This window comes from Myxocyprinus asiaticus, chromosome 31 (genome assembly GCF_019703515.2).
Source record: "Myxocyprinus asiaticus isolate MX2 ecotype Aquarium Trade chromosome 31, UBuf_Myxa_2, whole genome shotgun sequence".
NCBI lineage: Eukaryota > Metazoa > Chordata > Actinopteri > Cypriniformes > Catostomidae > Myxocyprinus > Myxocyprinus asiaticus.
Genome location: NC_059374.1, coordinates 34,315,651 through 34,332,266, shown reverse-complemented (window position 1 = coordinate 34,332,266; position 16,616 = coordinate 34,315,651). Strand labels below are relative to the sequence as shown.

General features: G+C 34.8%; 2 protein-coding genes across 2 annotated transcripts; both read right to left on the bottom strand.

Moving 5' to 3' along the window:
• Positions 1–342: 342 nt before the first annotated feature.
• LOC127422191 (von Willebrand factor D and EGF domain-containing protein-like) lies at positions 343–4,155 on the bottom strand. Its single transcript, XM_051665521.1, has 5 exons — positions 3,915–4,155; positions 2,130–2,225; positions 1,403–1,507; positions 1,036–1,131; positions 343–656 (listed from the first exon to the last, which is right to left on the bottom strand). Exons 1-5 carry the CDS (start codon positions 4,141–4,143, stop codon positions 544–546), a joined length of 639 nt encoding a protein of 212 aa, XP_051521481.1. The 5' UTR covers positions 4,144–4,155; the 3' UTR covers positions 343–543.
• Positions 4,156–9,528: 5,373 nt separating this feature from the next.
• Positions 9,529–16,322, bottom strand: tmem106ba (transmembrane protein 106Ba). The gene is made up of 8 exons (XM_051665836.1): positions 16,207–16,322; positions 15,341–15,533; positions 14,087–14,150; positions 13,713–13,872; positions 13,106–13,246; positions 11,379–11,428; positions 11,241–11,294; positions 9,529–11,155 (listed from the first exon to the last, which is right to left on the bottom strand). Exons 2-8 carry the CDS (start codon positions 15,519–15,521, stop codon positions 11,035–11,037), a joined length of 771 nt encoding a protein of 256 aa, XP_051521796.1. The 5' UTR covers positions 15,522–15,533; positions 16,207–16,322; the 3' UTR covers positions 9,529–11,034.
• Positions 16,323–16,616: the final 294 nt, after the last annotated feature.

Genomic DNA, 16,616 nt, shown 5'->3' with positions numbered 1-16,616 from the left:
ATAATGCATTATTCTCTAAGGTATAATTATGAATAGGTAAGTTACGATTATTTATGAGAAGTTATAACATATAAGGTGTATTATGAGACATTACTAATGCATTATAATGCCTTTACAATGCATTATAAATATGGGCTTTATAGAAAGTGTTACCAAATATGTTCCTCTTATTTTTAGGTAAAATTAGTTTTAAGAAATCTAACAGTGTATTTGCATTTAATTTTGACAAAATCAATACATTTTAAGTTTAAAAAAGTTGACTTTAGTGTCATATTCTCAGTAAATAAAAACAGGATTGCTCATTTGGAAATAAATCATCACAAACACACAATATGGATTTTATCTTGATTTAATTGTTGAAACATTGAAATTCAACAGTTTTTCTAAAAATACTACTTAATAATAAAAAAAGGAAAAAAAAGAAAAGTCAATTAATGTACAATGTTAATGTAGAAAACACATGCTCAGTGAGGTACAGCAAACAAACATGAAACTTTAGCACCACTTTGAAGAGTCATCAGTGAGGTCAGAGGTCAGATGACATCAGAAGAGCTTCTTCCTCTCCTCACACTGTGGGCCTGAGAACGGAGCTCGACAGCGACAGGTGTTAGGTGACACACACTTCCCCCCATTCCGGCACGGTTTTTGACACACAGCTGCAGACATGAGCAGTCATTTACAGTCATTCTACATCTTTTTTAATCTTAAAGGGAGAGTTCACCCAAAACTGTTACTCCTGTCATCGTTTATTCACCCTCATGTTGCTCCAAAACTGTATGACTTGCTTTTTTATGTGGACCAGAAGGAGGTGTTCGCTTCAGTCACCATTCATTTGCATCTTTTTTCCCATACAATGAAAGTGAATGGTGACTGAGGCTGTCATTCTGCGCCCCTTTTGTGTTCCGTGGAAAAAAGAAAGTTATACTGGTTTGGAATTTTGGATTTATGCACATGAGAGGTAAAGTGCAACACTAGAGCAGTAAAAATACACAACATACAGAAAATATTCAATGTACAGAAAATGTAGTAACCCACCTGTATGGCAGGCTCCACCTATCCATCCCTCTGGACAGCTGCAGATTCCAGGAGCCACACAGCTGCCACCATTCCTGCATCCCTGTGGACATATCGCTACGGAAACACAACCAAAAGACATTAACCTGTGACCCAGATATCTGCTGCACTAACCTCTGGACCACAAATCCAAGAGTACGTGTTCATAATTCAATACTGAGGAAAAAACAGAAAAATTCGCAAATCACAGAATGAGCTTCAAAATTCGATTCAGCCGATTGCAAATTGGTGTTTGTACAGTATGTATGGTTTCATACATGTTTTGTATATTCTCTTTGAAAACACACAATATTTTAAATGGAATTGAAATGTAAAGAACTCAACAAACCGTCTTGGCATTTGGAGCCAGTCCAGCTTGAGGGACAGATGCAGTTTGCCTTTCCGTTTACAGCAATGCACTCGCCACCGTTCCAGCAGCCACCGTCACACACCACTGTCAAATACAAACACATATACATACAGTACACGTTTGTTTTGTATCATGATGGGGATTTTCAATGTGGTTTTCTTGTTTTTATACTAAGCTAATGATACTTTCTATCTAGCCTTAAACAGAACCCTAACATTTAAGTGTAATATTTTGGTAACGTTTTACAATGAGGTTCCATTGGTTAACATTAGTTAATGCATAAGGTATCATAAACAAACAATGAACAATAGTTTCTGCAGCATAATTAATCTTTGTTCATGTTAGTTTAATAAAAATACAATTGTTCATTGTAAGTTCATGTTAGTTCATAGTGTATTAACAAATGTTAAGATATACAAATGTACTACTATATGTTGAAATTAACATTAGCCAAGATAAATAAATTCTGTAAAAGTATTGTTCATTGTTAGTTCATGCTGACTAATGTTAACACAAATGGAACCTTATTGTAAAGTGTTACCAATATTGTTATTAAGCCGTTTTCTCAGTTGGGACCATTGGCTGGTCTCCATAATGTAGGCAAAAGCTAGAGTACATCATAGAGATCGGCCAATTCTTAAAATTCCCCTATTGGTCAAGGTGCATACAACTCTTAATTCTAAATGAAAGAAGTTAATTAAAGTACCTTTATGACAATATTTCCCTCCAAATCCTGCAGGGCATCTACATTTTTCAGGTCGAAGACACTCGCCACCATTTTTACACTTAGGATAACAGTTTGCTGAAATCAACATGCAGGTATCATGTCAGTTTTGACCCCTCAAATACAGTGGGACCCAAAAGGCTGAAACCACTTGTAAAAATGCTTCTATTTTGCATTTTTACCTAATGAGTCTACTGTGTACATATACTGTATATATGGGTCACTGACAAATAAGGTTGTCTGAGGTGATAAAAATTAGATTTTTTTTTAACTTATTTTAAAACACGTGTCAAGTTTGTAGACATGTAATCTTTGACTTCATGTTGTTTTTGCAGCATTTTCTGCATATTCTTTTTTTTTATTATTATTATTTCTTTTTATGTAATGTAGTGTAAACTTCATGTAAAATGTATTCAATACTTTCCTTGCATTTGAATACAAAAAGTTTTCAAACATATGTTTAAGGTGAAAAACTATTTTTTAGAAATATCATGAATTTTTAGTCAAGAATATCAATAAGTTTTCTCATGGTTACACCAACTGACCTGAACAAAATGTGCCTTTTCATAAAAAATGTCAAAATATTTATATTTAATTATATGATTTGTGGGTCTCAAGAGGTCTTCTATGCTTTTTTTTGTTTTTTGTTTTTTTTGTCACATGACAACACCTAGATGTTGGTTACACCACATGACTTTGATTTGGTGGAGAATTGTTTTTTTTTTTGTTTTTTTTTTTCAGAAATTAATAATATTTTAAAATAAAAATTTTCAATGCTTATTTATTTATTTATTTATTTTTTTAAGAAATAATAATAAAAGACTATTCAGCACAACTCATGCCAACATTTCTTTTTTAAAAGAATTTCAGCTTTTAATGAGTCTTTTTTTTTTCATTTATTTATTTTTTACTGTCTCTGGTTGGTTACACCACATGGCATGTTTTACTTTAAGCCCCTGAAAAAAAATCTAAATTACTTTGAACTCAGTAACTGAAAACATGTTCATCATAGAAGGAGTGTATTCAAGTAATCATTGTAGGTGAATTGCATTCGTAATGCATTTTTGAATCATTTATTAGACGTGGACAAAAAAATGACGCGTCACGTCACTGACCCATATATATATATATGTGTGTGTGTGTGTGTGTGTGTGTGTGTGTGTGTGTATTATCAGTGTAACAATGCAAGTGGAAAGTTGAAAATTTATTTTTTAAGTTTCTTAGTTTTTGGTATATCCCGTTTTTGCTTTAGTGACAGCAAGCACTCGAACTGGACTCCATACATTTGTGCAAAACCTGATGACCCATGTTATCCAGCATGATTTGAGAATGTTCCAAAGAGCATCTTGTGTGCTTCAATGGAAGACAGGAAATCTGACCTTTCGTACAAAGGAGTTAACGTAGTTAATGTCACAAATTTGCTTATTTGATTACTGACCTCGAATCTAAAATATTTCATATTTTAAGTCATAACATTTCTTTACATTTTGAATAAAAAAAAAAAACGAATCCCAGATTTTCAGTGTGGTCTCAGACATTTGGACCCCACAGTTTGTACAGCAAGAATATCTCTTAACAAAGAATATATATTTTTAGTGAAATTTTCTTTAAACCCATCCTCACAATTGTTGCTCATAATACAGTATTTAAGCAGATAGTACAGAATTATTTGAAAGGTTTCTACACACACACACACACACACACACACACACACACACACCACCCACTCAATTCCACTGCAGAACTTCAAGTAATTGAAAACATCACCATATTGGCAGGTCTCTCCCTCATATCCTCTTGTGCAGAAGCAGGTGTTGTTTCGGATGCAGATGCCAGCATGTTTACAAGGTGGGTCACACGTTGCTTTGGGGTCAAAGACAAAAGGCAGAGCCACCCCACGGGGCCCATCGGACCCTCCCAGGCAGGTCCCAGCCAGAATGGCCAGTGTTACCAGCAAGAGCTGCATGGACATAGAGCAAAGCACTCCCATTTTCATATCCACACTCTTACAAGCATTAACCAGAATGACTGAGACTGCAGGAGAAAATGTGTTTGGACAGAATATTGCACCATGCTCACATGCACCCCTGCTGAAGAGACACGGTACTGCCAGACACAACAGCTGGGAAAATACTAAGTGAGGAATGTATGTTTTCAGGGGTGTGTGACGTGTATGCTTGTGGTTGTCGGTATTGCCTTTTGTTTTTATGATGTTTGGAAATGAAAATACACGAACAAGCATGCAATGGCTCCAAAAGTTATTTAAACACACAGGGACAGTTCACTCAAAAATGAAAATTCTGTCATCGTTTACTAACCCTCATGTTGTTTCAAACCTGTATGACTATCTTTCTTTTTTTTCTTCTTCTTCTTTTTTTTTGGAACAAAAGGATATATCATGCAGAATGACAGTCTGAGTCATCGTTCACTTTCACTGAATGGAGAAAAGCAGCAATGAAAATGAACGGTGACCGCAGCTAACTTTCTGCCAAACATCTGACCTTGTTTAAGTCTATGTTATTGCTGTTTATAGGAACTGTCCTCTCATATATTATATTATTCACTTTGCTGATCCCAAGAAATGTGAGGAAATGGATTCTGCAGATGTTTTGAGAATTTCCCCCCTCCTCAATGAAATTCCAGCTCAGAGTTTTCAGACTACCACTAACCCAATTCCCCCTCTCATTCACACAATTGTCTGTGTATGTGGATTGAAAAATTAATGTAATAGTTATAATAGATGGTTCTATGCTTCAACACAACCTGTGCTACTACAGCTTAAAAGTAGTCCCAAAATGTGTATAGGCTAGCTTACAACATATCCATTGGTTGTGCAAGTTTGATTCTAGCATATGGCAGATGTCATTCTTACAGTTTTTTTTTTGTTTTTTTTAGGGAAATACTGTATTGTAACTTAATCTGTCTGAAATCGGTAATTCTTTCATGGTTAATCAGGGCGTGAAGAAATATCAAGGGCTCTTTGTTTCAGAGGACCACTAAAGTGGAACCAGAGAGAGCTGCTGTTTTGAGACACAAGAGGAAATGAGCATGAGCTTTAATGACCTCAACAGATGTGCAGAATCTTTCCCTCAGAACAAAACATAAACATGGGCACATAGTCATACAGATACTGAAATGGTGTCATTTTGCTGGAAATGTATATATACATACAGGGTTGGGGAGTAACGGAATACCTGTAACGGGATTATGTATTTAAAATACAAAATATAAGTAACTGTATTCCTCTACAGTTACAATTTAAATCATTGGTAATTAGAATACAGTTACATTCAAAAAGTATTTTGATTACTGAAGAGATTACTTTGCATTTTATTGTCATTTGTTTCATTTAATATTTAGTCCTTTCAGATGGAAAACATTTACAGTATACATATAAATGATGCAATCTAAAGTGCATTTGAACAGCGGTGAAACACTTTCTTATGATGTGTTACATTCATACGAGCAGACAGAGCAGTAAGTTTGAAGTAAGTTTGGAGCAGAAGAAATAGAAATAAACCTTGTGTAAATTGTCAGCTTTACACTAAGCTAAAATGCTATTTCTAGCCATTTTATATACACGTTACCAGACATGATCATATTTTTTTATCAAGAAAATTCACGTAAGATCATAATTTCTTTTTTTCTAGTAAGACCAATGATATTACGGCAAAATTCATATTCTTGACAATAATTATTGTATTGTTTTCCTGTAAAAATATCTAAAAATCCTTAAAACAAGATCAATTAGATTTATCTTGTTTTAGAAACAACACTGCATAAGATATTTAGGTTTTTCAGAGAATGTATTTTTAACATGTGTATTTTGTCTTACTGTACTGGCAGAGTTTTTATAGTCAAAACAAGTGGAAAAAATCTGAAGAAGTAATCCAGAGTATTTAGAATACGTTACTGACCTTGAGTAATCTAACTGAATACATTACAAATTACATTTTACAGCATATATTCTGTAATCTGTAGTGGAATACATTTCAAAAGTAACCCTCCCAACCCTGTATGTGTGTATGTGTGTGTGTATATATATATACATATTTGTTATTAATTTGTATATTTGAATTTATGACAATTTATTCTCCTGATTGAAATAAACGGTGGTATTCATTGTCGGTTACATTACAATTAAGAAAAAAAATCCGCTATGCATTCATATTTATACAAATAAGATGAATGTATAATCTCTGGTGTTTCAGTATCTCGTGAACAAGATGTTTTGTAGGATGATTGTCTATAAGCGCCCTCTTGTGGAATGTTATGGCAGTTACACCACTCTTTGCAGCAACAAAATACTTTTTTAAATTAATTACATATATATATATTTGTACATACACACACTGGCGGCCTAAAGCTTGGAATAATGTACAGATTTTGCTGTTTCGGAAGGAAATTGGTGCTTTAATTCACCAAAGTGGCATTCAACTGATCACAAAGTATAGTCAGGACATTACTGATGTAAAAAACAGCTCCATCACTATTTGAAAAAATGTCATTTTTGATCAAATCTAGACAGGCCCCATTTCCAGCAGCCATCACTCCAACAACTTATCCTTGAGTAATCATGTTAAATTGCTAATTTGGTACTAGAAAATCACTTGCCATTATATCAAACACAGTTGAAAGCTATTTGGTTCGTTAAATGAAGCTTAACATTGTCTTTGTGTTTGTTTTTGAGTTGCCTCAGTATGTAATAGACTGGCATGTCTTAAGGTCAATATTAGGTCAAAAATGGCAAAAAAGAAACAGCTTTCTCTAGAAACTCATCAGTCAATCATTGTTTTGAGGAATGAAGGCTATACAATGCTTGAAATTGCCAAAAAAAAACTTTAGATTTCATACAAAGGTGTACACTACAGTCTTCAAAGACAAAAGACAACTGGCTGTAACAAGGACAGAAAGGGATGTGGAAGCCCAGATGCATCTAAACAAGAGGATAAGTACATCAGAGACTCTAGTTTGAGAAACAGAAGTTTCACATGTCCTCAGCCGACAGCTTCATTGAATTCTACCCACTCAACACCAGTTTCATGTACAACAGTAAAGAGAAGACTCAGGGGTGCAGGCCTTATGGGAAGAATTGCAAAGAAAAAGCCACTTTTGAAACAGAAAAGCAAAAAGAAAAGGTTAGAGTGGGCAAAGAAACACAGACATTGGACAACAGATAATTGGAAAAGAGTGTTATGGATCTTAACCCTATTGAGCTTTTGTGGGATCAGCTAGACTGTAAGGTGTGTGAGAAGTGCCAGACAAGACAGCCACATCTATGGCAAGTGCTACAGGAAGTGTGGGGTGAAATGTCACCTGAGTATCTGGACAAACTGACAGCTAGAATGCCAAGGATCTGCAAAGCTGTCATTGCTGCACATGGAGGGTTTTTTTATGAGAACTTTGAAGTAGTTTAAGAAGTTCTGATTTTTTTTAATTTTTTTATTGTAATAGTAATTTTTCACGTTATTAATGTAATACATTGTGATTAATTGAATGCCACTTTGGTGAATAAAAGTACCAATTTCTTTCCATAAGAACAAAATCTGTACATTATTCCTAACTTTTGGCCGCCACTGCATATACACAGTATATATATATATATATATATACACCGATTAGCCACAGCATTAAAACCACCTGCCTAATATTGTGTAGGTCTCCCTTGTGCTGCCAAAATAGCACCAACCCGCATATCAGAATGCTATTTTGATGATATATGATATTCTTCTCACCACAGGCAGTGTTGGGGAGTAATGGAATACATGTAACAGGAATATGTATTTAAAATACAAAATATAAGTAACTGTATTCCTCTACAGTTACAATTTAAATCATTGGTAATTAGAATACAGTTACATTCAAAAAGTATTTTGATTACTGAAGAGATTACTTTGCATTTTATTGTCATTTGTTTCATTTAATATTTAGTCCTTTCAGATGGAAAACATTTATACATATAAATGATGTGATCCAAAGTGCATTTGAACAGCGGTGAAACACTTTCTTATGATGTGTTACATTCATACGAGCAGACAGAGAAGTAAGTTTGAAGTAAGTTTGGAGCAGAAGAAACAGAAATGAACCTTGTGTAAATTGTCAGCTTTACACTAAGCTAAAATGCTATTTCTAGCCATTTTACATGCACGTTACCAGACATGATCATATTTTTTTATCAAGAAAATTCACTTTGGATCATAATTTCTTTTTTTCTAGTAAGACCTTTGATATTAGGGCAAAAATCGTTTCTTGATAATAATTATTGTATTGTTTTCATGTAAAAATATCTAAAAATCCTTAAAATAAGATCAATTTGATTTATCTTGTTTTAGAAACAACACTGCATAAGATATTTAGGTTTTTCAGAGAATGTATTTTTAACGTGTATTTTGTCTTACTGTACTGGCAGAGATTTTATAGTCAAAACAAGTGAAAAAATCTACCAGTGCTGAAAAAGAAATCCAAAGTATTTAGAATATGTTACTGACCTTGAGTAATCTAATGATATATGTTACAAATTACATTTTACAGCATATATTCTGTAATCTGTAGTGGAGCACATTTCAAAGGTAACCCTCCCAACCCTGACCACAATTGTACAGAGTGGTTATCCGAGTTACCATAGACTTTGTCGGTTTGAACCAGTCTGGCCATTCTCTGTTGACCTCTCTCATCAACAAGGCGTTTCCGTCTGCAGAATTGCCGCTCATTGGATGTTTTTTGTTTTTGGCACCATTCTGAGTAAATTCTAGAGACTGTTGTGTGTGAAAATCCCAGGAGATCAACAGTTACAGAAATATTAAAACCAGCCCATCTGGCACCATCAATCATCCATGTGATTATCTAATCAGCCCATCATGTGGCAGCAGTGCAGTGTATAAAATCATGCAGATACGGGTCAGGAGCTTCAGTTAATGTTCACATCAACCATCAGAATGGGGAAAAAATTTGATCTCAGTGATTTGGACCATGGCATGATTGTTGGTGCCAGATGGGCTGGTTTGAGTATTTCTGTAACTGCTGAACTGACAAAGTGTACAGTAATTCAGATAACCACTCTGTATAATTGTGGTGAGAAGTATATCATCTCAGAATGCTATACTGAGATGCAGGTTGGCGCTGTTTTGGTGGAACGAGGGGGACCCACACAATTTGGTAGGTGGTTTTAATGTTGTGGCTGATCGGTGTATATATATATATATATATATATTTTTTTTTTTTTTTTTTTATTATATTGTGTTATTTCAGGCTACTCCACATTACATAATTATAGTAGGTATAGGCTCATTTGTATAGTTCAGAACTTACTAATGTAATTAAACAGGTTAATTTATATATAAAATGTTGAAGAAAACGACAACAAAAAAACATAGACACAAACTCCATAAAAGAAATTCAACTTTATTGCTAAATCAGTGCTCTAAAAAATAGAATTGAAGCCATTCAAAAGAAATAATGTTAAAGACCAATCCCAACATAAATAAGAAATGTTAAACGAAAAGGCAGGAAAAACATCTAAGTATTAAATTATCTACATCAATGTCAAGGAACATAATTTATGGTGGGCATCCATCGACCCATGAAGCATGAGAAAAAATATTACAACAAAGTGAATTCCTTGCAAAATAACAGGTTGCCCTTGCAAACCAAATTAATCTAAATTCATTGACATCAATCAACAGAAGTCAATTTCTTAATTCAAAACTTCTACATAACAATTATTTCCATCTGAACTGTTTTTCTTTAACCGAGGCTGACCTCAGTATATTAATTTTCCTAATATGGTATTCCTCAGTTCCCCTTAAGAGTTTAAAAAAATTACCTATTTATGTAATTGTCACTTGATCTGAGTAACGTTTGGTATTTGCGTAAGGACTCACTTTAAAAAAAAAATCATAAAATTGGAATCAGTGTTTTCAAATTTCATAATTTAGAAACATGTGTTAACATCATTCAAACACTCTGTTAATCACACAGATCTTCTTCTTAACATTCCCTTTGAACAGAAATCATTCATTTCTTACCATAGCGATAAACACAAATAGATTTGAAGAAGTTTTAACCTAGTCCCCCGAAGATTTAATTTAATTTTCATAACCCTGTGACCTTCTGAATGCTGGAGCCAAAGAAAAAATGCTGGCATTTCCAGTTAATGCTATTGCATTTAAACATGCTGCTAACATACTCATTTATGAAAAAACAAAACAAAAAAAAAAACAAACAAACTACTAAGTACTTCTTCTACAAAAGGTGAAAAATAGATTGATATGTGCATGACTGAAAATTCTGCCATTATTTACTCACCCCCATGTCGTTCCAAGCCAGTATGACTTTTTACTTTCATCCATGGAATACAAAATAAGAAATTTTGAAAAAGGTTGACACTGCTCTTTCCCATACAATGACAGTGAATGAGGACTGAATTTGAGTCCCTAAGATTCAGACTAAAACCTACATTTGTGTTCCACAGAAGCAAGACATACAGATTTTGAACGACATGAAGGTAAGTAAATGATTCCAGATTTTTCGCTTTTAGGTGAACTATCCCTTTAAAGCCTTAATCACAGCACACTGACAACAGTCACATGAACAAACAAACAGAAAAAGATTAGTCCAAGATAATTGACTGTATTTCAGCCATAAGTAAATATTCTTGCCTCCATCCTATTTCCTTACAGTGCAAACAGTGCATCTGTCTATCCAAGCATGGTTCTAAAGAATAAATAATGAAGTGTAATAAGGCATCAACTCTCTTGCTGAAAGCGCTCTGATTAATGCATCCATCGCCACCCTGTATTGTATGGACTTTATTCTTCTAGCCTTAGCAATGCTCAGGACATAACTGGTCGATTTTTTACCACTACATGAGAAGTCATGAGAAAGAGCATCACTGTATAACACTCGTGGGTGTACGGGAGGAAGTTGTGTTTGAGCCGCAGTCCACATACAGGTATTTTTCCTGTGAAATCTGCTCAGCGTGGCCAAAGTACACAGTGGTTACTGTCATCCTGAAAGAAAAGACATTTTGATCACAGGTGGAGAACATGATACAGAACATCATTTTGTTTTGCTGAGCAAATGAAGAATACTTACTGCATCATGACAACTATGTTATGCACTTTAATTGACTGCATGGTACAGTAGTCACTGTAAAAACAGAAAAGCAAGTAAGACGAACTGTGTCTTTATGAGAGTCAATATAAGGATAAGGCCAGATTGGTAAATACTCACAATATGTAGTTCATCTCATTGGCTATGATGGTGGGAACAGTGTAATCAAGCTAAAAATGAGACAGTGAAATTGATAACAGTTCAAGCACACGCAGATAAGCTCAAAATTACAAAGTCACATGTGACTGACTAAACATCTATATAGGGAGGATATAAATTAAAGTGTTTTTTTTTTTTCTGGCTTGAATTTAGAATTCAGGCAAACATTTCTGTGAATTTATCATGGTCATTCAGCTTTACAAATGATAACAGAACAAAAAGGAGATGTTAGGCAGAGTGTAAGCCTCAGTCACCATTCACTTTCACTGCATCGTTTTTCCATACAATGAAAGTGAATGGTAACTGAGGCTGTCAGTCCATAACATTCTTCCTCACACTTCCTAAGAACTCCTAACTGCCTAAAAACTCCTTTTGTTCCTAATGATATAGCCAACAAATGGTCTATTCACACCAAGAGTTAAAGAAATATTTGTAAGTCTGGAAAAAAAAAAAAACGAAATTCCCTCCGGTACAATAGGTGATGCTGCTCTATAACGAAATTTGCTCTGGCACAATAGGTAGAGTAATGCACCTTTCAGCCTGGTCTGGACAGGGCGAAGGACAAGCAAACAAGCCAAAGAATTTCTAAAATCAGCTATAAAAATTAAATGTATTCTGAGTTTGTATTTGTTTCTATTTAACCCCTTGTGCACTGTTCGGTCATTTTTGACTGAAATCAATTTAGTTTTTTTAGTTTTTTTAAATAAAAATAGTATTCTTCACCTGAGTGGTTCGAGGCTTCATTACTTTTCCTTCATTTGTCATCTGAACACACAAAAATTTTGGACTAGATTCGATGAGTTTAGGCCATGTGAAAAAAAATCGAAACGTGTTGTTTGTGGTCATATTTGACTGACCATAGGAAATGAATGGGCGACACTATAACACAGAGCAATTTTGGGGGGCATTTGTCCAATAAAATCAATAATTCAACCACAATGCAGAATACACACAGACAGAAATGCTGGGGTGAGAATTTAAAACATCCAGAATGCAGAACACATGTGCTCACACAAACAGGAATGAATGGGTGAGACACAGAGCAATTTTTGGGGAGAGTTTGTCAAATAAAATCAATAATTCAGCTACAATGCATAAAACACACACACACAAATAAATTAGTGAGACCATAACACATCCACAATGCAGAACACATACACAAAAATACTTCTTGTTACAACCAGGGATAAATAAGTGGATCTCTGAAGCAATCTCCTGGTTATTTTTGTCATGACATGATTTTCAAGTCATGTAATTGTTCTTTTTTCGCACCAGATGGCAGCAATCTGCCCTCAATGCATGACACATTCTCATATTTTCTTCATGTTTCAACTTATAGAAGGGTAGGTTTTTACTGTAGTGAAATTAATATAAATTAACTTATTTGCATATGCAAATGAATGATGTAATTGAGAAATTTAAAGGCAGATAAGGTCTAAATAGCATAAAATCCCCCCAAAAATGCACAACTTCTGTGTTTTTATTTGACAAGTTAGTGTTATTACATTTCTTTCATAAAAATAAAAACATTACACGTTTATCGTTTTCGGTCAAATTTGACCGCGAACAACACAAGTGTGAGTCTAAAACTAACAGTGCACAATAAGGGTTAAAATCATGTTCACTGTGAATATTTGCACTTGGTGTGAATAGGCTTTTACACCAGTGATCTGAATGAAATAACACACCTGTCGCATATCCAGTGGGATAATTGTGGTGACATTACTGATGAGAGACTTTCCAATAACAGTCTTGTAGAACTGCACCTGTGCTGTGATGTTGGTCACGTGTATCGGGAAGTAATTATTGTTGGTGATGTTTAGAGTATTCTGAGGAAGCAAACATATTGTTATTTTAAAAAATTAATCAAAGCATGTCAACAAACCAAAAATAAATCCCTGTTTCTGACAGCAGTCTTAAGGGCCGTTCACACCCAGCGTGTTACTGCGTCCATCTGCAATGTATTTAAATTGTTTTTCTATACAAACATGCACTAGTTGGATGTCTTTGACCACTGCATCTCACTGTGCAGTGTTTTTATCCACTGTGGGAAGTTAAAAAGTACTTTTTAAAACGTGTCTAAGGATACTTGCATTCTGTTCTATTCGTTGCTCTGAGTCTAGCTTTTATAACTCAAGAATGCATTCAGTCTAAATGGCCCCTTAGCCTAACTAACCATATCTTTATCAAGTCTAATCCTTCTGTTACATTAAAAGAGAATAAATTAGTAAAAGATTTGGGTCCTACTTTGTTAACATATGATCAACACTTAAAAAGGGTGTTATAGAAAATTACCGTGATATTTAAGTAGATTATTCGTTGGTCTCTATCATAGGTTACGTAGACTGACTTGACACCAACATAGGAGACGTCAATCGTCCGGGGGAACAGGAAGAACACGGCCAGACCGGAGAGCAGCAGACACACAAAGACCGATACGAACACATACAGCGTCCTGCATGAATAGACAAACAGACAGAATCAGACAGAGTCTATGCAACATTGTTGTCCACTCATGCATACATAATATAGTCCTATATAGTACCTATAGAGCTGTAGAGTCAAAGTCCAGTCCAGAGTCAGCATGATTCTGCTTTAACTAATTTGCCACCTTATAATAACATCTATCTATTATGTGGAATAGATTTTGATTAAAACGGAGAGCTTACGTTCGTCTTGGCTTCAGTCTTTGGTCACTGTATGGTATCAAAGCAACTAGCTGGTTTTCTTGGTCTGTAAAATAACAAGGACAGGAAGTATAAATAACTGATTTCACTCTTCAAAAGCAATTAATTAAAGTCTTCAACACATTTTTAGATTAATAATGTCATAAACATTTTATTTTTTATTTTCTGATACAAAACAAAATTTGGCATATTGAAGTAAAATAATAATAACAATAATTGTATATGCATTTTTCTTTTAAACAAACAACTTTAAAATATTCCTAGAATAAACAACAACTTTTTAATATTTCTGGGACAACAATGCATAGATAGATAGAATGATAGAACAATAGATAGATTGATGGATAGATGAATGTATAGATAGATAGATAGTTAGATAGATAGATAGATAGATAGATAGATAGATAGATAGAACGATGGATGATGATGGATGGATGGATGGATGGATGGAAGGATGGATGGATGGATGGATGAATGTATAGATAGATAGATAGAACGATGGATGGATGATAGATAGATAGATAGATAGATAGATAGATAGATAGATAGATATAACGATGGATGGATAGATAGATAGATAGATAGACAGAACGATGGATAGAATGATGGATGGATGGATGGAAGAATGGATGAATGGATGGATGAATGTATAGATAGATAGAACGATTGATGGATGGATGATAGATAGATAGATAGATAGATAGATAGATAGATAGATAGATAGATAGAACGATGGATGGATGGATGAATGGCTAGAATGATAGATAGATAGATAGATAGATAGATAGATAGATAGATAGACAGACAGACAGACAGATAGAATGATGGATGGATGGATGGATGATAGATAGATAGATAGATATAATGTTGGATGGATGGATGGATGGATGGATGGATGGATGGATAGATAGATAGATAGATAGATAGATATAACGATGGATGGATGGATGGATAGATAGATATAACGGATGGATGGATAGATAGATAGATAGATAGATAGATAGATAGATAGATATAACGATGGATGGATGGATGGATAGATAGATATAACGATGGATGGATAGATAGATAGATAGATAGAATGATGGATGGATGGATGGATGGATGGATAGATAGATAGATAGATAGATAGATAGATAGATAGAATGATGGATGGATGGATGGATAGAATAATGGATGGATGGATGGATGGATGGATAGAACGGTAGATAAAACAACAGAACAATAGATTCTTACCTCTTGGTATCCTTCCTGTCCCTTGACAAGTTGGACAAGTGACACTGTCCCTGCCTGTGAATTCAACATATGGAAACTGTGACACATCATGTTTATCATCCTCTGTGTGAGACTCTGAGTCTTCAGTCAGGCTCTTCTGATCCTCGTTTTGTTTTGGCAGGGAAAATAGTGACTTTCCCATGGTTGGACAGGCCTTCAAAGACAGAGAACATCATATGTGAAATGAAGAGCATTGTTATGCAAGTCATATCTTCCACATGACTGAAAGAATGAAGGTGCAGTCTGTATTGTAATCAAGCAGTTGATTTAAAGCACTGAAAAGCAGACAAATGTTGTGAATGCATTTGCATATGTTAGATTTAATACAGCACTTTCAATGAGTAAATCAGGGTCCATTGTGCAGAAATCATACCGAATTAATATCTCATTTGCAAGAACTGCCATTGTTAAACAGTAAACAACATATGTTCTGTCAGTGCTATCATGCATATCAACATATTCGGATTACCTACTACTAAACAACATATTTTCTAAAGCCTTTAACCTGGTAAACCTGCTTTCTGTCTGTTGGTAAACAGATAACAGCGGATATGGGAGCACCATGTACGATCGACGGAACCATATTCTCCAGCTTGTTCAGGTGCATCACTGATGTTATACACGCAATTGTATTAACTTGATCTCACCCGAATGGAATCAGATCTATACTTTTAATCAGCATTAATAACAACACGCTCGCGACGCGTCTTATTAGATTTCAATGCTGCTGTCAATAAAAATGGGCATAAAATGGCTGTATGCCTTATGAAATAACTAGTTTAAGTTTTCATGTGAAAAGATGGTGGAACAACAGTTAATTATTTTACCTTCTATTACGGGCTCCGTCTCTTGATCGCATGAAACTACAGTCGCAATAATGTCGTTACAGCGTCATAACCGTGTTGTTCGCTTCTCTACCCGTTTTCTAACAAGCTCCGCCTCCTGTCTTTATCAGGGGGCAGTCGCTACATTTTAGATGTCGTATGATTGGGTGAGAGATATGTACGTCACTATCACTAGCCAGTCGTGTCGTAGAAGGCGGGACTTTTCGGAATACGAGTAGGGAATAAACTTTCACGTAACCTTGAAAGACACGCCTCTCTTGATTTATAACTATGATAGCAATAACATGCTAAATAAACTTTTTACTACAAAGAATCTTAAAAGAGTGGAAGAGAAAGAGAGAGACGTTTTAGCTGCTAAATATGGGTCAGCCATTAACAATATAAGAAATGGT

Excerpts from the sequence above, each read along its gene's own strand:
- LOC127422191 (XM_051665521.1), bottom strand. The coding sequence starts at position 4,143 with ATGAAAATGGGAGTGCTTTGCTCTATGTCCATGCAGCTCTTGCTGGTA. Across the intron at positions 2,226-3,914 it reads GGGAGAGACCTGCCAATATG|CAAACTGTTATCCTAAGTGT; the intron begins GTGATGTTTTCA and ends TGTTGATTTCAG. Across the intron at positions 1,508-2,129 it reads AGGGAAATATTGTCATAAAG|TGGTGTGTGACGGTGGCTGC; the intron begins GTACTTTAATTA and ends TGTATTTGACAG.
- tmem106ba (XM_051665836.1), bottom strand. The coding sequence starts at position 15,521 with ATGGGAAAGTCACTATTTTCCCTGCCAAAACAAAACGAGGATCAGAAG. Across the intron at positions 13,873-14,086 it reads AGACTGAAGCCAAGACGAAC|GACGCTGTATGTGTTCGTAT; the intron begins GTAAGCTCTCCG and ends CTATTCATGCAG. Across the intron at positions 11,295-11,378 it reads AATGAGATGAACTACATATT|TGACTACTGTACCATGCAGT; the intron begins GTGAGTATTTAC and ends CTGTTTTTACAG.